The sequence below is a fragment of the Hetaerina americana genome, unplaced genomic scaffold (genome assembly GCF_022747635.1).
Source record: "Hetaerina americana unplaced genomic scaffold, ioHetAmer1.1.p SCAF_4, whole genome shotgun sequence".
Lineage (NCBI taxonomy): Eukaryota > Metazoa > Arthropoda > Insecta > Odonata > Calopterygidae > Hetaerina > Hetaerina americana.
Window position 1 is genome coordinate 9,967,588 of NW_027286985.1, and position 25,416 is coordinate 9,993,003.

Here is a 25,416-nt window from a genome sequence, read left to right on the forward strand (position 1 = left end):
TCCAACGCATTATTTCGCAGGAGTTGGCCATGCGCTATGTGTGCGCCAAGATGGTGCCGAAAATTCTGAGTGTCGACCAACAGGCAACGCGTGTGCGCATTTCCGAAGAAGTGTTAGCCAATTTGCACCGAGATGAAAATTGTTTGGACAATGTGATAACTGGTGATTTTTCTTCCACCTGATGAAAAGACAGCTCAAGGGACGACGTTTTGACTCGATAAAGGCCATTCAAGAGGCTTCGACGAGGGTCATCAATGGCATCCCCAAAGAAAATTTCCAGCGGGCGTACGGGGAATGGGAGCAACGTTATACTAAGTGTGTAGCAGCTCAAGGAGCATACTTTGAAGGTTATTAAGCCGATGTAAGTATATCGTCAATAAAATTCTTGGAAAAAAATGAGTCCTACCACTTTTGGGTGCGACCCTGTACATCAATACCTGCATAACTGCTTACAGAGTAATGAGGGAATAATACCAGTGTTGTATGATGACAATACTAATGTAATAATATCAACACAAACATATCCCAGCCTTGTGGAAAAATCATAGTCTGTCACACTTGCAATAAACAAGTGGTGTACAGACAACCTTCTAAACTTAAATGTAATTAAAATTAAAACAGTATACTTTACACGTAATAAGAACGTGTCAGATGATCTGCTGGTAAAAATTAATGAGCGATCAATTGAGCATTTGAAAGAATGCAAATTTCTAGGTATTTCTCTGTGTGCAAATATTTCTTGGGATACGCATGTAAATGCCCTTCAACACAAGCTCAGTTCAACTTGCTACTTACTAAGACGCCTGTATGAAACTACAAGTAAAACTGTACTAATCATTTTATACTAATGGGAAATTTATTCAAATATAACCTACAGTATAATATTATGGGGATCAGAAGCTATTTCTCAAAACATCTTTAAAATGCAAAAGCTATTAGAATCATCACCAGGAAACCTCACAATGCTCCATCAAGGCCTATTTTCCATGAATTGTATTTGCTACCACTCCCGTGCATCTACATTATGTTTTTAATTCCATATATAAAAAATAGCATTGGTAACTATTCTCTTAACTCTGCCTATCATCATCATTACAACAGAGGAAGGAATGACATCCATTAAGGGAATATAAGAACTAAAGCATTGAAATTAGGACCCAATGAAATGGGTATCAAATTATATAACAAACTACCCAAAAGTATCAAGGATACGAAGGGAACTGCTGCATTCAGGCATAAATTAAAAAGATATCTACAGCGTAATATGTTTTACTCAGTTGAGGAATATCTCAACAATATTCTTGACCAGTAAGTTCATACTTTTAGTTTCTAGCAATGGTCATAGTCTAGTTCATATTAATGATCAATGATTTTTCTGAATTGATATTTCATGTGTATGTTACAGCCAATGTTCATGGGTTTGTGCCAAACATTATGTAACTCTGAGCATCATTTCTTTTATGTATCTTATTAGAGCCTGTGCCTTTGGTTCTTTTTGACCTACCTTAGATCATGTACATACACCACCCACCTGGTATTTTTGTATTGTACAGTTTTCAACCAATTGTGAATAATCTTTGACATTGTAATTCCTACAAACTGTACACTGAAGTCATTGAAGTTAATTAAAAGAATGGAAGCTAAGATCTTTCAAGGGCGTAGTATTATTTCATTGAATTGAAAAAGTGTGTTTGATTTTGATTGATCGTGATTGAACTATACTTGTAGTTTCAACCGTCTATGGAGCCAATCCCATGAAACAGAAATCGTCACTATTGATTGCAAAAGAAAATGATATTTGTGATTAGGCCCCTTTTGTTCATGGAGTCTGAATGATGAGTTTTATTGAGAGGGCTAGATGAATAATAGTGTTAAAGAAAAAAAAGCATTTAACATGAAATAACTATTCAAGATTAAATGCAATGGTGTACTTGTATTTGCCTACAATTGAATAGAGCATTGCTCATCTAAACCAATGAATTAAACATAACTGTAATTATGTGCAGCGCATTGATCATGTTTCCATCCAAAATCTACCTTATTCGGTAGAATATCAGTAATTGTCATTAATAAAGTTATTCCATAATACGAGCTCGTATATTGCTAAAAACCATTAACATAATAATCAACCCAAAGGTGGGTTTGGTAGGTGATGCACCCAGTATTAGGCCCAATGGCGTGTGAAATTACCACACATCAGGGTAAAGGGGCCAGTTCCTTTTCCTTTGCCGGTTATGGTTTCCCAGGAAGATCTGGTACTTGGAAAATCACATAGCTTGGGTGATCACACCCGGAACCCTCTGGTCAGTAGTCCGGTAGTCTACCAACGCTGCTACAAGAATTGAGTGAAAATATGCATTGAAATAGTCTTAGGAATCAAGCAACGATTCTTCTATGATTATGAGAGCAATGCCAAAGGAATTAGTACATGTGGCTAAGCTTTAAGTCATAACTTAAAATTGGATCTATTTTTTGCATGTATGTAATAAGTATTAATTTTTTGCCCAAGTAAATAAGTAACAGTGGGCCAAGGTAGTCCAGGGTATAGAGCATTAGACTCCTGACTGGAGGACCCAGGTTTGATTCCCAGGCAATCCTCTCTGAGCAATATGCAGCTCTACCAAGCTATGTTATTTTTTTGGTACCAGATCTTCCTGGAAAACTATAACCGGCACAGGGAAAGGGACTAGCCCACCTACCCTGATGGGTGAAATTCACGCACGCCGTATAGGGCTTAGTACTGGGTGAACTCTACCATTACCTACCAAATCGACCTTCGGATTGATTACTGTATTTATGGTTTTTTTAAATGAGTAATATTTTAATGCAAAAATTTCAATATAAAAGTCATTCACCTTGACTAGGATGATTTTAACACTCTGAAATTGTTGCATTGTAATGCACTTTTAATAGATGAATCTGTTAAAAGTTACTGTCGTGGCATCTCCCGCAGTTTCTGGGATGTAACATTCTGTTTGTGATAGCATTAGTTTGATGGCTTTGATAGTATCAACTACAGCTAGACACATCATTTTACACACCACATGAGGGACATTGTTGAAACTATGCATTTTACTTGGTGTTACTGCGGTTTTTTCTTTCAATTGGCTCAAATTGTTGAAATGCAAAAAGATATTCACAGTCTTACTATACAGTCCTAGTCTTACTACGACATTCTTTTAGTTGCTGTTTGGATTTATTCACATAAACTACATCGTCACTTTTTAAACTCTTTTTGAAATTTGACTGTAGCTATCTTTGCCTTCTTAATGCCGATCTAACTTCCCCGTTGTAGCATCTAGGTTCCTTACTGTTACTGCATTTGAGTTTGGACGGGATGTACGTCTTCATTCCTTCGTGTAAAATATTTAAGAAATAATTCTAAGTGTTCTCTGTATTGGTTGTCAGTGTTTTTGCCTTGTATTTTGGTAATTTTATTTTTAAATATTGTCGTAGTTCGTTATAATCTGCCTTGTTGTATAGGTATATTTTACGCTTTTCTTTGTTTATTTTGACGAACTTAGTTTTTAACTATACAAAAATAGCCTTATGGTCACTGACTCCGTCTATTATTTCAATGTTAGTAATGATTTCGGGCATAGAAGTCGCAAAGATATCTAGTATGCTTTGGCCCCGTGTTGGTGATTTAACAATTTGTTCTAAAGAGTGTTTTGTGAATATATGAAGGAGCTCTTAGCATGAATCTCGGATTTAATACTGTTGCTATGCCTGCTGCTGAGAGTGGATATTTGTTCGTCGAGCTTGTGTAGAACATCTGTGTTTGAATCTGGGGGTCTGTAAAATGAACACACGAATAGGCTTCTCCCATTGTAGTCCTTAATGTTGCACCACACGATTTCTATGTCATTTACGTCGCATTCGTATCGTTGGCTACTAAGATGTGACTTTACAGCAATGAATACTCCCCCACCCAATCTATTTGGTCAGTCCCTTCTGTAAATTGTGAAACCACTCGGAAAAACCTCATTGTTTGCTATATCTCCCGTGAGCCAACTTTCCGTTCTAACTACAATGTCTGCGTTTGTACTGAGAAAAATATGTTCAATATCCGATATTTTGTTTCTAATGCTACGGCAGTTTAATTTTATAATTTTAATTTGGTCAATTACTTTTTGTTTTTCGGTTTTATGTGCACTCACAAAACTGTTTTGAGACGATTCGTGGTTAACAGAGACATAAGAATTACATTCACTCGCATTGCTAGCTGTTATGTATTTAGAAGCACCAATTTTATTAAATTTACGTGGGTTATATGTTGTTTCAACGGAAGTGTTTGTTTGTTCAATTTTTTTGGGGATTTGAGAGGCATAACCTGATCTGAATTGACAAAAAGCGCTGGATTCTACTTTATTTATCCCAATATATGACCTACGATCTTGCCTACCAGCTATGCTAAACCCTCGAAACGTGTCCGTGTAACCTACGCGCTACAAACTGCGATGCCTCGGCAGTATAATGGACCCCGGAGCGATTAAGGGGTGCACGACACGATGAGAGGACGGGCCTCAGATCAACGAAGTTAGCTCCGATTCCCCGGCAAAATCCCAGCAATCTCTGATTTAAACCCTCAATCCGGCTCTAAACGAGCCTTCCGCGGTCTATACGCGGCACAATACTACATATACTTAATTTAATTGGGACCTTCAACTCTGCCTCGACTCGTTTCACCTCCGAGTGCATCTCCTTAAAGGAGCGCAGGATCTCTTCAGATCCACGTTCCGAGGCGTCGTTTTTTCCCGACGTGAGCCACAATGCGTAGCTTGGAGCAGCCTGTATTACTGACGGCCGCCTTCACCGCCAGCGTCGCCTGGGGTATCCCGCCGCCTGGTGTACACCAGGACGACAAGAGTCCAACACCTCCCTCCTGTTGGACTCTGCGGCGCAGCGGTTTCATTATACGCCGGACATTGGAGCTGCCTAATATAACGGTTCCCTCCCTTCCCGACAGCTGATGCCTTACCCTAGGCAGTGCCCTCGGAGTAGGGGTAGGGGCTGCAGGTACGGTGGTGCTGTCATCCAACAGCACCTGGTACCTGGTGGAGACGGGGATGATATCTGCCTCCGCAGAGTCCAATCCTTGCCGCAGCGTTACCTTCCCCTTGCCCCGAGAGACGACCCTCCAATCGTTCGACCTACGGACGTGAGACACTCCCTCGTTGAGAGATGGGACACGGGGTAGGTCTCTAATCGCCCAGCCACGTGTAGCATCCGTGCATCCCTATGGGCGTGGCGGGTTTTCGTATTCCCGCCCCAAGCACCATCTCTCCTAAGGGGAGCCCTCCGGCCGGCGATCTCCGATCGAAGCTCCCGCACCATTCTCTCCAACATGACGACACGGGCCCTTAAAGCCGCGCATTCGCCAGTGCCTTCGAGCATGGCAACAGGGGACCTAGATGTAGCCATCCTAATTTAACCACCGAGTTCCCAACAAAAGCTAACCTGTATACACTATCCTAAAATTTCTAAAAGGGGTTAGCTAAATTTAGCTCAATCAATAAGTTACGCTTTGGAATGGAATATGAAGCCTAGCGGAAAAAAAACGATGCTTGAGTAAGGTCTGGCTTTCAGAGGACAAAAAAAGGTAGTAAAAAAAAGGAAAGCACTCGCCGATCACCAATCAGAATCGAAGGACAAAAACCACCACAATCCACTAAAATAAATTACTACTACCACACACTACGGTTAACAAACCACACACAAAACGAAAACTATATGAACGAAGCAACGTGTACGTTGACACTACACTACACTTCACTAAAACCAAAAGCACCAAGAATCAAGCTGGCAGGCAGGTAGCCTCTGGTGGGTCAAACCGGTTATCAGGAGCGCTCAGTAGGCAGGTCCGCTCAGGTTGAGGGCCAGAGAGAGAATGGATGTTTATGATCATTGCAGAATTGAATAATAGGTTTCGTTATGATGGAGTATATGTACACAATAGTCTCCACAACTTGACGACTCCTCTTTTCAGCCAGTGCTATCAAGATTGACGGCCAAATATTCTGCAGACACGAAACCTCGCGTCTTAATGTGTAGCTCTCAGCGACTCGCACAAAATTAAACGCGAGCTTCCTCCCGCATGATCCACTCCGCAGACAAGAGTCGCCTATTTTGCTTTTCATTCGCTGCGAGTTATCGAGACCTGGTCGAATGCGTCAGATTCGAATTAGAAATTCCGAAGCTGAGGTGCTCGGCCCCAATCAAATAGAGCCCAGCGCATGCACAAGACACCGAGAGCCCCCCCATCCTCCTCCTCCACTCGTTCGGCCAACTATGGCCCACCAACATACCCTGTCCTCTACATTTTACTCGGGGCATTTCAGGGCCCTGTTAGTTGTAAGAAGTAAAGGTCAACAATCGGAACTCTTTGGCCGCCAAAAATCGTTGACGGGTCAAGTAGGATGAGGTGGTGCTCATGACTGGTCTCTGAGACGATTGAGGGTAAGCTCTTCAAAATTGATGACCATATCAGAGATTAGCAGCGTCGTCCTAGGAGTAGAGAGCATAAACAGAGCACTTTTATCTCGAACAGCCGTGCATTTAACCATGAAGAGTAAAATGATTTTCGTTTTCAATGCTTTTTTTACTTCTCATTCTCATTGATCACTTCATTGGTCGACCACCATGTTGTTTTTTGATAAGGTTTTATTGTCTCAGTCCGCCACAGCCATCGATAAACAATCCATACAATTATATTAAGTTTCATAATGAGTCCCATATGAAAAGTCAGAAAAATTGACGTAAAACATACTTTACTCGCATGCACTTGGAAAGCACATACGAGAAATATGCGGTCGTGCAAATAAAAAATTGGGATTTGTAAAAAGAGTGCTAGGTAAATCTGATGAAAATGTGAAGGAACGATGTTTTCTTGCCCTAGACAGGCCCCACCTAGAGTATGCTGCCAGTATATTGGATCCTCAAGAGATAAATTTCGATTTCGGAATTGGATCGAGTTCAGTGGAGGGGGGTTGGATTTGTCAAAAATTGTTATGACCAACGCAGTAGCGTAACCACTTTGCTAGAAAACTAGGCTGGGATTCCATTGCACAGCGGTGTTTACAATATAGATTAAACTTATTTAAAACATTTAAAAATGGGTCCTTTTCCGATGACATCAAGAACATAATACGAACCCCAACGTATTACGGGCGGAGGGATCACGAATATAAGACCAGGGGGATAGACTGCAAGACTGATAGGTTTAAAAGGTCATTTTATCCAAGAACAATAAGAGACCAGAATGCTTGTAATCGAAATCCCCCAGGAGTCGGTTCGACATAATAAGTATTAACCTACAAGGTAGCGACTGCGCAGGGTTATACTAGTATATTTATATTTTTTTGCAGGTTCCGCCCACCTTTCCCCAACCATTTGAAAAACCCTAACCCCCTCATCCCTTACCCTTTCCTCCTGGTGCTGCACCCCCTGCCACACACCTTTTTGGTGGCTCGCAGGGTATTGATGTAGATGTAGACTCGTTGTATCACATCAGAGTAACGTGCCGTGAAGACGGAACTTTCTTTGAGTTCCTACATTTAAACTCGTCTTAATTAACAAGATGTTCCTTTTTTTACCATTATCTTTTCATGTGCTCACGAAAAGAGATAATTAAACAAAATGTGTAATTTGAGATGAAAGAGCTTAACTTCATACCATTTTTACGACATATTAATTAATTTATACAAAATATACACAAATGTTTTAAATATTATATTTTCAAATCAGAAGTGCAGTTAATTTTTCACCAGTGATGAATAGAGCTAGAGTGAATGACCAAACCCACCTCTTAACTGTGATTACGTGACAATTTTCGATGCCCCTTGGTTCTGCTTAGACTAATTTCACCATAAATGTCCCCGTAAATACCAGGAAATGATTCGGCATTCATTAACAGTTGAATTCAAGGCAAAATCGTTATGAAATATTTTGACGATCACCATTTTAAGACATACGTCGGTTTACGTAAAATATATCTTGAAGGTAACGTTCGAAATAGTAAACAGCAAGCGTGACATTTATGAGATCATATGCAATTTTCTTTTATTGAAACAAATTACGTACATGCATTAATGCTTATTCGGATTCATTCACATTGAATAAAAGTACTTCTTGTGCCACAGTTAAGTAGTGCTACTTTCTCCACTTGAAAACAAAAGTCATACACTTTTCTCTAAGAGACGCACATTCACGACACTATTTATCACAAGTTCACTCACATACATACATGCACTCCTCGAAGCAGTGATTTTCCCTTTCGTTTCAAAACAGACGCTACTTCTTAATGAGAACAAGCATCTCTCAATTCTTAAGTGTTAAATCGCTTGACAAATTAGCACTCACATTAGTTTCCCCTTTCAAGGATCTGTTCAATAAAATGTGCACATTTAAGCTATTCTAACAACTCGAGATGAAACTTTAGAAATGCACTTTGCTCACATAGTAGTACTTAATGTAAGTGAATACTTTAATATTGTTCAACAACGATGTACTTCCATATATTTCAGTTTTACGTGCATAAGAATACAAAAAACGTATTGATACCTTAATACACCCAAACAATCATGCAGGAATGTTTAGACTATGTAGGCAATAACACAAACCAACAAAAATATCATCTTCCATATGGTGTTTGCAACCCATAACGAAAATTCAATTAAAATCGTAAATATTTCTTGTAAGAATAACAAGACGGCGGTAATCTCAAGTCCACAAGTATATGGATGCGTGTCATGATACATTAATCTCACGTGACTGCCACGTAAAGTCACCAATGGTACATGAAATATCCGTCACGCACATTTAATTCACAGGTTAAAAATATTTTTAAAAAATTACAGTGGGAAAAGTACATTAGGAACATGGTAATAAATAGCAGAGCATACATAATAAATATATATAGATAATTATATATGTTTTCACAATGACTAAATTATTAACAATTCGAAAATTTGGAAATGCATATTAATAATTCCCTTCTAACAGTTTTCGTTAGTAAATATCGAAAATATTCAACTAGGCATTAAAGGTGATTTGATAACTCGACCAGTGCCGTAGTATTGTCATTAGAAGGCGGATTCTTTTCTCTTTTAAGTGGGTTACTGCATTAAAATATGTCCATAGGAAAGTGTCCGTCACTTTTCGTTTTTTAAAAATTACTTCTCGAAATTAAACATACATGCAGAGGTGATTTATTTATGCAACGAAATCTACGTATAGAAAACTCGCATGCGTACGCCAGAGTTCACTGTCAAATTGAATGAGATATGCAGGGCAGTTGTACAACGTTTTGCAAATTAATGTTAGCTTCTATTTCACGCCATGCGGAAATTGTTACGTCAGGTTACGTAAGATATTAACAAGTAATGCGCCGGATGATAATATGCCTTGATTAATTAATTTCAACATTTAAAACTAAGAATCGAATGGAAATTTTACTAAAGCCATTCATTAAACTTTATTTTTTTACATCCCAATGACTCTTTTTTGACCCATGCATATTCACGTCATTGAATTATGCGTGAGGCTTTTAAGAATTAATTGTTAAAAGTTTACGCTTTTGACTAGATATTCAACATTTTGATCAGAGACAATATTTAGTCTCCCCTCATTAGGAAGCACACTTCAGATAATTTACTCGACGAAGTTTTAACGGTAAACTACAATTTTTACACCCTTAAATCAGATAACTAATACATTTTCTTTTACGGAGACTCTTTGAGCCATATGTAAACATGCTAGAACGTAAATTGTCAGGTTCGGCTATGTGATTTTCTATTTTTTTTTAATTAATTGGCCGTTATTCCTTACCGGTAGCAGTGTTGTCACATCCCCTGATATGCCTCTCAAAAATATGAACATTTAAACTGAGTTCAGGGAAATTGATAAATGCTTTTGTGTTCATTTTATCATAAGATGAAAAAATACTATGCTTCAAGCAGAGCAGTTTTTGGGGTACACGGATATTAATTATTTCATAATTTTTACAATAACCATACAGTATTACTGATACTTTTACCCAAAAATAACGGAAGTCTAAACTTGATTGGTGTTCAGATGCATTCAAAATCTTTAACTCTCCCAATTAAAATTTCACATAAATAATCGCTTTCTCCATACTAGTTAGTAATACCTCCTTGATATGTTTTCTGAATTACTTTCAGCCTCCGCCACTAAATCAGAGTATATTTAATTATAAAATAGATTTAAATGAAAATTTCTTAAAGAAACAGTCTAGTAAAATAAATGTGTCGACGTACATTGACCAGAGAGCAACCCAAGCGCCCTAGAATAGTATAGAATATTGTGCATATTTGACATTTGTGCTTACCCCTCGCTAAAGGAATAACCCTTGGGTTTTTTTAGGGCGTGAATAACGGTTTTTTTAACGAGCGGAGACAATTTTCGCTCATTTTAAGCGAAAAAAAACCCGAGGTGGACATTAACAAAAATTAACTCTTTTAATTGACTTAGAAGGAGGTAGACAGCTCGGACTGATTTGAAACTCGAAACAAGAATGTCTCTTGAAGAGATCCACATTTTAAATGGATTTCGATTGAAAAGAAATGTTATACCTTCTTTCCATCAACATGCTACCAAAAATAATACCTTTTACGGACCAGTGAACTTTCATTCGGAATCTTTCAACGTTCGTGCTTCTGCTCGTGCGAATATCTGCACGTTCACAAAGCATCTTTTCTTGATAAACTCAAGCCCTTTCTTGTTTTCTCTCCCGCTCCTTGTCCCTCATCGCCACCGTCGATGGCGGAACAGGGCCCGCGATGGCCGCCGCAGCGCCCTGTGGCCCGTGGGGACCCGGAGGCGCAGTCGCGGCCGCCGTACCCGCGCTGCCTCCCCTCTCCTTCCCAGCCTTCGGGGCCTTCTCCGGCCTCAGGCTCCTCATGAACACCGGCTGGACGTCCTCGAAAAATCCGGGAGTGTCCAGTTCGGCAGCCCGGACTATCCCTCCGATCTTTCCGGTCAGCCAATATGTTTCCATCAGCCCCTTACCCTGGGAACGTAATAATTTTTTTTGTTTAATCGGACTGTTTTGCACAAAACGAACACCAGTCTCAACTATAAGTTACGCCCATGAGGTATGGATCGATTAGAAAAAACATTTTTTTGCCTTCATTCCATAACTAGGTATTTAAAGCTCTGAGGCACTTTAAATTAATGCTTATTCCGTTCTGTTCGTGGTCATAGAACTGGCCGAAAACAGTTATCTTATTGGTTCAATTTTCCGTAACTCACCTTCAGTCGCCAGGTGACTCGTTAGCTTTCGAAATTATGTCCTACATTTTTCTTTAATCAAGTACGGAAAAGACTTTCTTGTTAATACAAACAGTAATTCGTAACCAAATATATATGCTGGAGCTTTATGAAACTGGAATCATAATTAAAATTCAGCAACTTTTTATGAATCGTACAGTTGCAGGTTTTACTTTCAGGCAAATTTCCAATATTCCTTAAGCATTGACAGTGGCTAAGAAATCAATATTGTATTCACCAAAATAAACATTTTATGCGAACCAAAAAGCCTTTAAGTATTAGTTTTCGTCAGCATCATACAAAAATTATTTAACGCGTATGCCTCATCTCCGATTACGTAAACCAATTAAAGGGCCATTGATTTCCGAATAATATCATATTGCTTTATAAAAATCAAATTTATAACACCTGAATTTTGAACCATCTCAAAACATTTCACCAAATGTAAAACCAAGGTAGCAACGATTGAAAAGTATCAGGTATATAATGATTCAAACGAATAGTGATATTAAAAGCTGTGTAGCATTCAATTTGTGAAGTATTTTGAAGCTAAATGCTGAGGGAGCTACAAAACACATTAGGATACAGTGAGTTATAAATATTATAAAAATAGTTACCTTAACATCAACAAGGCCTCTATGCTCCGTGGTAAAACCGCCCACTGAGTCTAAGGATTCCTTCATCTCCAGGGTGATATGAATCCTTAATGCTTGGTTAAGAAAAACAGGGTCTTAATTATGATTAGTCCATAGAAGAGCTAAAAGCAAGCATTAAACTTCATACTTGATTCAATACCTTATGCAAAGTATGATGTAATGTTTCTTTAAGGTGGTTAATGCAATCATCAGGAGTAAAAAAAGACATTTCAGATACTATTAACATGATTTATTTAAATTCTGAAAGGGTTATTTAAAAAAGCGTGCATGACCCTATGAGAATAGACTTGGAACTTTGTTTTTCGGCTTTTAAATCGCCGTCAACGCATCGTATATTCAATGCATATTGGTTTTATGGTTTATTGAAAGATAGCCTTTAAATTCTTGCGATCCATTGAAAACTTAGTTTGTACAAAGGGTTTTATCGTGCCAAATAGCATACAAAGAGTTGGATTTACCAGAATTATGGCATTTATAACAACAAGTCATTTATAGACTATGAAAATATCGAATATTACATTATAAATCCTAAAATATTTTAATTGAGTTAGCCTTTTGATATTAGTGTTGAAATGCCAAGGCTACACTCATCAGCGTAAAGAGTGGTACTGGATACCTCTATGCTTCAGGCAGTGAAAGTGCTTACATTTATTATTTATTTTCTTTTTTAATGGCAATTAGGCGATTTTCCTGGTGGCAACGGTCAAGTTTGATCAAAGATAACTCTTTCAACGAAAATTACATACATACACGCACTATAAAAACAGATAAGAGACAAAATATTCTTTCATACAATGACACTTCCACATCACATGCAAAGAAACTTCCACATCACATACAAAATACCGTCCACATCACATACAAACAATATTTTAATAACTATAATGAAGTTTATTACCCAGTGGCTGCTTTACATTTATACTTAAAAGTTCTAAAATTGGATGGAAAGGGCTCAAACAAACCTCCAGGCAGCTGGTTCCAATCAGTAATAGTTCTATTTAAAAAAAGAGTATTTTTTCTCATTTGTTTTTTGCGTCCTTATTTTTATTTTGAAACTGTGGTCGTTTTTTCTCTTAAAAATGGTCGTTTTTCTATCACTTGCCATAAATCTTCCCATGCTTCGTCCTTTTTAACAATTCTAATTCAATCACGCCTAACCTACTCCTTTTTCTTATATTTTTCAAACTCTCCCATTTCAATATATCCAAACCATTTCCGTGACACTATCTGTTCTTCTGTACCTTCCGAGTGCATATCTTGCTGCCTTTCTTTGAACTTTTCCTATCTTTTCAAAATGTCCCACCTCATATGGATCCCATACTATGGAGGAGTATTCTAGGATAGAGATAACCAGTACCTTATATGCTTTTTCTTTTGTGGCTACGCTACTTCCTTTTAAATTTCTCATTACCCAATGCAATACTTTAAATGCCTTCCGTGTCAAATTATCTACTTCGACTCCCCACCCAAGATCCCTAGTTAAGTAAATGCCTAAATATTTGCAATAACTGCTACATGGGATTCTTTCTCCAATGAGGGTGTAATATTCCTTTTCTGCATTATTTTTATTTGAAAAAATTATATGCTCACTCTTACTAACATTGATGCCCATATTATTATTATTTGTAACCCAGTCATCAAGGCAATCTCAAGAAAGAAGATCCTAAGGCCAATAAAAATAATTAAGAAGAAACTCCTATACCGGTATTTCGGTCACACAGGTGACCATCAACGGGGAGAAAATCAAATAGGGCACTTGAACTAAGAAGAGGAATGTGCACAGGCACCGTCCAAAGTCAAGTGACTTGGCTTTGGACGGTGCCTGTGCACATTCCTCTTCTTAGTTCAAGTGCCCTATTTGATTTTCTCTCCGTTGATGGTCACCTGTGTGACCGAAATACCGGTATAGGAGTTTCTTCTTAATTATTTTTATTGGCCTTAGGATCTTCTTTCTTGAGATTATTACTTTAACAGCCAATAGCTCCACATCTTCCATCAAGGCAATCGATGTCATTTTGTAGTATTATGCGGTCATTTACATGCTCGACCCATCTGTATATAATGCAGTCATCAGCAAAGAGTCTTATTTGGGAATGTAAATTGTTGGTAGATCATTTACGTAAATTATGAAGAGTAATGACCCTAGGACATTGTGTTGTGGAGCTCCTGCTAAAACGCTCGCCTCATTTGAAAATTTTACTTTTTGAGTTCTGCCTTTAAGAAAATTTTTTATCCATTGTTTTACCTTCAAGTCCAATGGTAACGAATCCAACTTTAACAATAATTTATCGTGAGGCACTCGGTCAAAAGCTGCCAAAAAATCAACAATTACTGCATCCACATCCTTTCCTTCATCTATTGCGCCGCCGATATATTGGCTAAACCCCAAAAGCTACGTCTCATACGAGTATAAACCTCATACGAGTTCTAAACCCATGTTGGTGTTTGAATAGCCATGTATCTCTTGTCCACCATTCCCGAATGTAGCCAGCGATTCTTTTTTTCCATTATTTTGCAAACAACTGAGGTTATGCTTACCGGTCTATAATTGTTGACTAATGTTTTATCCCCTTTCTTGAAAATTGGTGTAATATTTGCTTTTTTCCAATTATTGGAGAAGGCATCATTATTTAAAGTTACTTTGAATATATGACTCAGATACAACGCTATTGCGGATCACCCAGTTTTAGAATGTCAATTGAGATACTATTCGGTCCCACTGACTAATTTTTCCTCATCCTCCTTATTTTTTTCACAAAATACGAGTCCTCCACGATAATACCGTTTATCGAGGGCAGTGAGCTATTTGGTGCTGTTATGCTGATGAAGTTCTCTGTCGTTTCTGAGCTATTTAGGCAAGCCTTACTTTCCTTTTTGTTTTCCATTCCCCGAAAAACATCCGTAAAGCAGGAGTTGAATATATTTTCTATTTGTATAGTGTCTGTTACAATGCCATTTTCCTTAGTTTTTAATATATTCACGCGTTCCCTGTTATCTTTCCTCGTTCTCATGTATCTATAAAATTTCGTTTCACTGTCTTTCGAAATAGTATTTGTAAGAAATTTTTCCTTTGCCTTTTTCTTTTCCCTATTTAGGTTCCGGACCAAGGTCCTGTAATGGTGTGACATTTCTTTACTTTCATTCTTTAATCTGTGTGCCTTTCTTACCGCTCTTTTGAGTTTTTCTATGGTTTTGTTGTAGTACTCCGGATCAGTGTTCTGTTTCAATTTTTTTATGGGAACGTACTTCATTTGCCCTTCAAGAATTATTTCTTTGAATGTTTCCCATATTTTCTCCACGGTCGCTCCACTAGCTGCCCATCCAGGAAACTTGCCCCTTAAAAATTCTCGGAACCCTTCCGTATCTGCCCAGGTATATTGCCAAATATTCTTTTAATCCCCCATACCTCCTTTTGTTGATCTAAACCAGTCCATTTGAAGGCACAATGCTGCGTGATCATTTATTCCCGGAAAGACATCTATACTAATGATAGGGTTTGGAGATCTAAGTAGAAAAACGTCCAGGGTATTTTCTCCCCTAGGGGGCTTATTTACTACCTGGGTAAACCCGTCTTCGTTAATGAGACCATTTACCAGATCTTGTGCCTGCCCGCCAGCCGCTGTTTTGCTCCCCCACCCTATTTCTGGAAGGTTTAAATCCCCGGCTTTGATGATGTTATCTTGGGGGTTTTCAGAACAATAGTCAGCAAGGATCTCCAACGAGTGCATACCTTCGCTTGGACTTCTATACAGAGTAATTATATTTAACCATTTGCTACTTTCTGCTTCACGTATCGTTACACACATGTATCTCACAGTTACTTTTTTGCCAATCTAAAAAGCTTATTATGTTGCTACAAACACAAATTAATACTCCTCCGCCCCTCCCACCTCTATCCCTTCGATAGACATTGTAATTTGACGGAAAAATTTCGGCCGATGTAATGCTATCGTTAAGCTAAGACTCTGTGCCAATTATGATGCTGTGATTACACGCATCTATTACAGTCTCAAATTCCCTAGATTTGTTGAATGAATGTCAATTGGAAGGAAACGTTTCACCAGTTGTAATTTGTCAGCCATTATTTGCAGTAAAGCTGTGATCGACAGAAAACACATTAATAACTAACTTAATTAGACCAGAGGGCCGAGTAAATTTCATTTGCGGTTAAAAAAAGAATTATTTCCGCATTTTTTCTTCCTGGTTTTGGATTACCTAACAAACATTATTTAAATTGCTGAGTTGTCGTAATAAATACCTTAAAAATTACTCCACTAAAGAGATGTTTCGCAATTTTGTCTATTCGTGGGAAACAAAAGCGCGTATTTAGACAAGCAGGCGAAGTCCGAGTAGATGGGACTCGGAGGATCACTCACGTTCTCCCGTCGTCTCCATCCGCGAGGCCGTGTTAACCGTGTCTCCAAAGAGGCAGTACCTCGGCATTTTGGAGCCGACGATGCCGGCGACCACGGGCCCCGTGTGAATACCGCTCCTGATCTGCAGCTTGCACCCCCCGCCATCGTCCGAGTCCGCCTTCTCGACCACGGCGGCCCGCCGGTGCGGGATGCGGAGGGCCGTCGAGCCGGCCAGCAGGTCCAGCGCCATTGTAGCCACCTCGGACACGTGCTGGTTGCCTGCTCGCCAGGATACACCTGCCGTCAGTTCATCTATCTAAAATGGTTCAACCACTTCCACCTCCATTCCCACCATCAAACCCTTTCTTCGCCTTACCCTATCCACACTCAAGATTGGTGGTGGAAGAATTTATTCTCTACCTCCTTCGACCCAATACGGTCTATAAAATCATCTCAAATGCCATCCGTTTGCGTAGAATTCTGCCAAGTCATGTTTGGTATGAAACCAATTCTCATTGCTGAGGATTGGCTTACAGGTGTTTCAAGAAACGAGCGAAGAATTCTGATGGGGCATCATCTTTTACAATGTAACGTATCGATACGATTATTTAACATAAATAAAAAGAGACGTTCCAGGCGTCATATGGTGGAATATCATGATTACTTAAAAATAGGCAATTTTCCACGAAATAAAATTTGATACGACCGGTTTCAATGTGACCATATCATAATCAGGTGAATTCTACTGCAAACTTGATAATGCCATTTTTCAATATGCATATTTTTATACATTTGATGCCATTCCCCTCCGGGGTAAGCAAAACAAAGGAGTACAGTTTAGAGTAATTTTAGAAAATGTGTACTCGATAGTTCGGTTTTCATTCATTCTCTCAACAAGGCCAAAGCATCTTTCATACTTCCCCATGACTTGTGAATACCAACTACGCCCCTTGAATTTCTCATTTCTCAGCCAATATTTCTATATTATATAGTCGGACATATTTATAGTACACCCGAATTAGTATATTTATAATGCATCCATATTTTTTTTACAAAAATTGAGTAAATTTAGATGGAATTTGAATAGTTATTTTGTTGAACTCACTTTTCGGAAACAATTAAATATCTGGAATTCAAAATGTAACCCTCATATTTGCCCTTAGTTACACTTAATGAACTCAGATTAATAAAGCAAACTAATTGTAAATCATTTTTTAGAGCTAGCGAGATATACAAAATTTTGTCACGGTAAAACTGCCGGAAACAAATGCAGATTCATATGAATATTTGTACATGTTTTCACATGGATGTCATACAATTTTTTATCTAACTCACTCTAAGTGGGCACACAAGCAGAAAAAGTATAGCAAAGCCAATATGCAACAAACTGGGAAATGATATTTTCCAAAAAGTATTTTGTATTCCTCTATATAAAAAAATAACGGTTTCTACTGGACATATGCGCGTCCAGTTTGACATAAATTAATATTTAGTCCACTCTAAAATGCGTGAAAAAATTCTTACGAAATTGAAATTTATGATCACATCTACAGATCAAAATCCCATCTATATTTACTCCTTCAATAATCTGATATGAATACAACCATTGGTTTTAAACCCTCGCATTTCGACCCACCACAATTTCATACCGTTCTTAACGGGTAGTCCTGAGGCAACCATATAAGAGTCGCCAATGGTCTCCACCTTATATACATCGTATCTCTCGATCCTCGCATCGAAGAGTTTATATATAGAGTTGAGAAATGTTACAACTTCAAGGGGTGTACTCTCAGCAGCAATCTCCGTGAATCCAACGATGTCGCTGAAGTAGACGGTCACTGATTCGTAAAATTCCGCAGGGACCTATATGGGAAGAATCAGAATGGATAAATACATACAGTATTTACTTGAATATTTAAGATGAGTGAAGTCAGGAAAATGAAGCAATTGACTTCAAATTAATATTAAAAATTGTAAATTTGTGAACATATCCTATATTTCAGGAGAATTTTATGCTACAACAAATGCATTTTTGATCCGCTATTGCATCTAATACTAAAATAATGTGTAGTTATGTTACTTAATCAAAGGTATTAATAAAGATAGTTGTGCAAATGTCCAAATTCTTCTATTAGTGTGTATATATATATTTCAATAAATATGTATATGTATGTATATAATAAATATATATAAATATATATAAATATATATAAATATATATATATATATATATATATATATATATATATATATATATATATATATATATATATATACACACACAGGGCTGTATTTTACTAAAACAGCAGTGTCGAATAGCAAGTACTCCTCCACTCAAAATCACTCACCTGCCGCGTTTGCTTCAGCTGTTGGGCCACACTCGGCGGTAACATTTGGAATAAAAGAGAATCACTCTTTTGTTTCTCTTCTCTAAGTTCGCTTGCCTTCGCCACAAGGCTGGCGGCGTACATCTGTAACGATACATCTGAGTGAATGAAACCGTTATCTGTAAATGAGTTAGTATTACGCGATGTCATTGGATTTGAAATTGATTTTAGACTCAATAAAATTTAATTAATAGTCTAATTAATTTTGAATTTCACATTAAATTAGCATAATATGAATCTAAGGTCAATGCACAGGAGTAAGTGAGTACTTTACCACGTACTTTACCTGTGTGTGAGTACTTTACCACGATAATACCCATGCTCGTCCACGAATTTGAACTACTTTTAATATATTCATAGTCTTGTACAATTTACTAGGAGCACAATAATTGAAACTGTTGCAAAAACACCATATATCAGTCAGTAATATATTACTGATGTTGTAGAGGAAATCTGAGAGATTGGCATGATCCCGCGATATGTACACGTTAGCGGCGGCACATGACAGTAACCTAAGTACTTCTCCTAATCGATCAATTGATTAAAACTGTAACAAAAAAGAAACCACTTCGTCAGATAAGAATATTTAAACGGTAACTTCTCGTAGATTATCATGAAGGAATTTAGAATAATCCATGCAGAGGCTACAGTCTGTGAATGACTTTTTGTCACAAAACACTTTTAAAGTATATTTAAAATGTATCTAAGTTAATCCTACGATTTAAATCATAATATAAAGAAGAACCTCTTTTATTTTCCAATTACTTCATTGTATCTGCAGGCCTATTGATCAACAGAATGATTTAAAACATTTTTAAATGACAATAAAACTGAAGGCAATACGAAATCGAAGCCAAATTGATAGCTTTTAACACGTCTTACTCAACATCCACATGAATGAAGTTCACGGGTGGATTGAAAACTGTTAAGAAAAGTAATAAAATGAACAGTACTACCCCAATCGAAATCAATTTGCAATTCACTCGGGCCAATTAAATAGAGTAGGTGATCCATTCATCCTGTACCAATGGCTTTTTATATTATTTTTAATGGATAGCGTTCCTCGCATATTCCTTAAAAGCCGAAACGTCTATTAGAATGGTGCATGGAAAGAATTGATTTTACACAAGAATTCCCTTGACACCAACTTATATTCAGCCATTCATACTCTACAGCTATGGCAAGGAAATTGTTTGAATCAAATATCTAGATCACCGCTTCACTCTACATACGTATAGCAAAGCGATGATCTAAAAAAAGCAAATAACATTTTCAATTTCCAGAGAAATAAAAGATAATCAAATACATGAATTTAAAATTTCCATGGACTAATTAGATTGATTAGACTGTCGTGCAATGTATAACCAATTTTCCATTACAATAAGATATTTAAAGGGTGAATTAGCTTTCGAACAATATATAAGTAAATATTTATATAAGAAAAATTGCGACATTAATTTATACATTATTAATAATATTATTGGAAGTCTAAAGAAAGTTTTAAATAGACACAGCCTGATCTTCGCTGTACTTTCCGGCTCCGTCCATAAAGACAACTAGACACCCCACACTAGAGCAAACGTTCTTCATTTCCGAGTACTTTTATTTTCCCTCCATTTCATCCAAAATGTCTAGCTTCCCCTAAACCGCCTGACTAACATCCTATTCTTTGTCACAGTCTTCAACATACCATCGCCGACTACATTCATCTTTCCTGCCCTCTTGGAATATCTCCAAACCCTTTCTCCTCCCCAACCACGTCTAACTCTTTTTTTATTTGCTGGTTCTCTTTTGCATCCATTTTATCTTTCAACCCTTCTCAACATCCACGCTTTAAGTGATTGTGACCAACATCTATTGTCTCAAAATGTGTTGTCTCCGGCGTAACTGTATGGAATTTGCATAACATATTGAAATGACATTATTGACTTTGTAATTCCACACGCTTTGTGTGGAAGTGTGTGGAATCACAAAGTCAATAATTTCATTTCAATTGAATATCCATCGTGTTAGTTCAATGGCCATTAACCCGAACTGAAAAAAATCACGTCCCACACCTTACGTCTTTTCTTAGCACTTATTCAACGTCCCTGTCTTTAACACCCTCTTTCCTGTAAAAGCTTCTTTGCCTAATGTGTTTCTTCTCCTGAGGTCCCTACGTCAGTGATCATCTTCCGACTGTTATTCTAACTTTTAATTTTGCCCTTAAACTTTAGCGACTAACGTAGCTTTATTTCACATCAAAAAGTGCATTAACTTGGTTTTATTTTTCTCATTCTTATTTAATACCTAACGCACTGACTTTACAATGCAATTATTTATGATTTTAACCCCTGGGCAGACTGGAAAAATAATAATTGATCATCAACAAAACTAAGTAATTATTTAAATTGTCTACAAACTTTTTTCTTACATCCGGGTTTTTCCATGCCTATATAATCATTTACTACACATATACAGTGAATAAGACACGTTATAATGGACAACCCTGCCTTATTCCTCTTCCTAATACAGTCTATCTGGACTCTCCAATCCCTTGCACCTGAGCAGTTTAAAAAATGTATAGGTTACGGATAAATCTCCTATCCCTCCAATTTTCTCCTATTTTCTGCAATACATATTCATTAGCTTCTCCCATTTCACTTAACCGAACGGATTATCGAAATACTCAAAATAGGCAAACATTGTTTTCTGTTTCTGGCCCTTAGTGACTTCATTACTGCCATGATATCACGTGTAACTCTCCTCTTCCCATGAACGCGAATTGATCATTTCCTAAGTAATGATTTGCTCTGCTCTCCATCCGCTTGACGATGATCCTGAGAACCACTTCAGCTGCGTGTGAAATCAAGCCCATTGTTCTGTATTTCTCACCTATATGGCTTCCTTTCCATTTTTGGAATAGGAACAACGTTACATTGATCTGCCGAAATATTTGGACAAGAATTAGTCCATAAAAAAAATCCCTCCAGCGTTCTTCTAAGCCTTTGAGTAGTTCCGCAGAATTTTGTCTACTTACGCCGCATATTTGATTTGAATTCTTTAATACTCTTTCTATATCACCATTAAATATGTCTGAAGTCTCATCTACGCCATATTACTTTTCTATATTGAAGCTTGCTGACCTTTCAATTATCCTGATTTTTTTATGGTCCAAGTAGTAATTTTCCTGACTTCACTTTGGTTGCTTGGTCGGATATTTCCTACTTAATTCCTTACAGTGCTTCTTTTTCCTGTACTGCGTATCTTTACCGCCCTATCTTTTTTTTCAACTTTTCATATCCTCGGATTCCGTCTTCCACCGCGCCCCTTTCACTCTATAAGTGTCACGCTTCAGTTTATTCAATTTTTGCACAGGTATCTGCCAAAATATGAGCTTACATTTTTCTATTTCCTTTTCTTTTTAATAATACTAATCATCTCGTGTGTAATCCATGGTTTCCGGGTCCTTTTTCTATTTACTTTTACTTTAGTTTTGTTTTTCGCTTCCGATATCCCTTTTTTATATGTTCGTTTTTTCTTCTATTATACTCATCTATAATTCTTGTCTCACAATTTTCTCTACATTTCTTTTTATGTGCATAGTATTTAGTGAATTTTAAATTTCTAAACGCTCACCCATGCAAAAACTTTTATTTTTTCCCATAAAAGAATTAGATAGTAGAGAACTGTTACAGTGATAAACACATATTTTTTTCCAATTAAGCTATCCCTTCCTCCCTCAAATCAATCGATGATCTATGGATGAGCTATTTTACATGCTTGGAAAACAACGGAACCGAGCATGGCAGATAACGAAATGAATCCCATTTCACTTAAAAGGTTTTGATTCAGATATATACATATACCTGAATCAAGGAGGAGGAGAGGAGATTAAGGAAACTTGAGGGAAATGGGAAGTTTGCCACAAAAATCTGCTTCCTTCAGCAAAATGAACTTACCGTAGTGATCTTGGACACCCTCCAGTAAATTTAACTAAAGATAGATTGCCGGTGGGGTAGTCTATATATTTTCACATTCGATATTGATCGTGTGCTTCGAGTGGAAAGAATCATTGGACTAAATTATCGCTCTTAATACACGCATATCATGTAATGGTGAGGCAATTTAAGGGATTGATGAAAACCATATTCATTTATTATTTGATAATTAACGGAATTACTTTAATTTTTAAAACCCGGTTGTAGATATCGGACCCTTGGGAGGCGCTAGGATTCCAGCTCCAACCGCATTAAAAGTCCCAGGACGGGGCACAAAACAAAGATTCCCGATCAGGATGACAACCTATCACCACATTAAAACAAATAGTCACTAAATCCAGGGTAATTCTTCGGATCCCGAATTGATCCATAACGCAAGATGAAAACTTTGGCATGGTATAGAAAAGCAAATAATTGGGAAAAGATTTTTTTATGTACAATGCAAATATATTACTTCTTCGAAGAATAAGTACACAAATTTTAAGAATCGGTAAATGGAATGAATTGATCACTGTGTTAAAGAATATATTGATGAACTAAAAGAAATGAAAATGTGTGCCATCGTCAAAAAAATAATCAAAGGAAACTTTCACGAGTAAGATCGCTGACACATTAAATTTATATTAATTTATTTAAGAATCGTAATTTAGCAAGAGTAATAACGGCAAATTTAAGGTGGATAACTAAATGGAACGTAAGAGATACGCACATTTATAATAATTAATGTTAACAAAATACCAGAAGACACGCTAATTATTTACGGAGGTTACAGAGCAGATTAACTAATGAAATGAGTTACAATGCAATATTATCTTCGACGATTGCCAGAAACAGCTAGAAACGTAGAAAATTAATATTAAGATAACCTTCGGAAAGTGTAATCGTTTTTCTACCTGAGCAGAAGTACAACTTAAATTGGAAAATATTTGACTGACATCAAGTGAAGAATAGTCTGAGGTAAGAAGGCATTCATAAAGAAGTTGGTATCTTCTATGTTCAAAGAAACTGAGGTCGAATACAAGGAACCAGTTTGTTAAAACGTACGGCAAATGTTCCATGGCTCTCCACAGGATCATAAGAAAAGTAGCCCAGCGTTGAGTAGAAACCTTTGGCACATGCCACTGAAGAGGATATCGCTGAATATCAATTTGGACAGACAAAGTGAGTAAGGAGGAAGTAGAATTTTTTATAGAAGAAAAAGAAAGGACCATATGATGAGAAATTATCTATCTATATTATGGCAAAAAAGAACTAGATATATTGAACAAACCTTTCATTACAATGGAATCCTTAGAAACATGATGGAAAGGGAAAAAGTGATAGGAAAATTCCGCGAGGAAGACGAAGAGACACGTTCACAGAAAAATTTAAATAGCACGAATAACGAAAAAGATTTAAGGGATGAGGGAATTAACCCAGAATAGAGAAGGATGAAGGGCCTCAGCGAACCAGTCTTAGGATATAAATACTGATGGTTATGAAGATGACCGTTGGCTAAGATGGTTGCGGAAGGAAGCTGTGGTGAAGAGTCGTGACAAGGTTTTGGTAATCGGAAAAATGGCATTTAGTCGTATGTTCATTTTTATTAATCGGAAAAAATTATCACTGAATGCATTAAAGGGTTACACTTCTTAAAATATTTTAATGAAAAGAGATAAACCTAATAATTCCATCAATTATTACCCTTGCACCTCTTTGTAGAGCTGCAGTCATAAATATTATAGCAACACTATAAAAGGCAGGGTTCCGCGTATTCATAATGGAAAATGTTCTTAAAAATCGATGTTGTCTTATTATGATCAGAATAAAATGAGAAAAGCAGTTGTAACTAAATATTTGAAATGAAATCTTACTTAGAGGTTGGACCTACTTTTATTTAAGATTCAAACGATTGAAATGGTACACAGATTACAAAAGGAACGACGTTGTAGACTGGAACGCATTATACTTAGAATTTAAGCAGTGTTCCTACTTGAAAGAATAAACAGCATACAGTGACATTTACTCAAATTCAATTTAAGAGAATGAAAATACGATATGATTATTAATGCTGAATAAACGAAATGATAAAAATGGACGAAAAATGAGATGGGGAGGTAGAGAAACTTACAGGAGAAAATAAAACACAAGTATAAAAATTACAAGAGTATCAGGTTACCTGAAATACCTAGTACTAAAAATTTGCACACAACAGTTGATATCAAAGCGAGAATCTATAAATTGGCAATTTCATTGGGGATTACATACATATAACACATAAGCTAGAGCAGTAACGATGAGAATAAATCCAATATTGAATTTCTGCCAAATAAAAAACTGAGAATAATTCAAATAAAAACTCTCCTATTAAATAAAAAAGAACAAAATTGAAACACGAAAAAAATAATTAAACCAATTGATCGATGAAAGAACAATCCAAGTACTGGCGCAGACACATCCTCAGAATTAATTCTCTTATTAACTGATCTAATATATTCTACTCATACCTGTAGAAGCATGCTTATTTTTATTAATTCATCAAGGATTACATTTAAGATTCGGTGTCTTTACATATGTATATACATATAAATAATATTATGTGTGTGTGTGTGTGTGTGTGTGTGTAGAGAGAGAATCTTTAGAAATACTTGATGAATGAGAATATAATATGAGATTATTTTGTGAATAGGGCGGATTAGTCTATAATTAACATATAATGCTATCAATCATTCAACCACAATTTCCTCGTCCGACGAAAATATGTAAAGAA

General features: G+C 37.0%; 1 protein-coding gene across 1 annotated transcript in view; it reads right to left on the reverse strand.

Moving 5' to 3' along the window:
- Nucleotides 1-10,726: 10,726 nt before the first annotated feature.
- LOC139692064 (uncharacterized) overlaps nt 10,727-25,416 on the reverse strand; it is a 102,616-nt gene continuing 87,926 nt past the window's right edge. Inside the window, exons 8-12 of the mRNA XM_071590093.1 lie at nt 18,649-18,771; nt 17,950-18,163; nt 16,322-16,579; nt 11,907-11,998; nt 10,727-11,029 (exon numbers count right to left, since the gene is read on the reverse strand). Coding sequence (XP_071446194.1) covers nt 10,727-11,029; nt 11,907-11,998; nt 16,322-16,579; nt 17,950-18,163; nt 18,649-18,771 — 990 coding nt within the window. The remainder of the gene's footprint in view (nt 11,030-11,906; nt 11,999-16,321; nt 16,580-17,949; nt 18,164-18,648; nt 18,772-25,416) is intronic.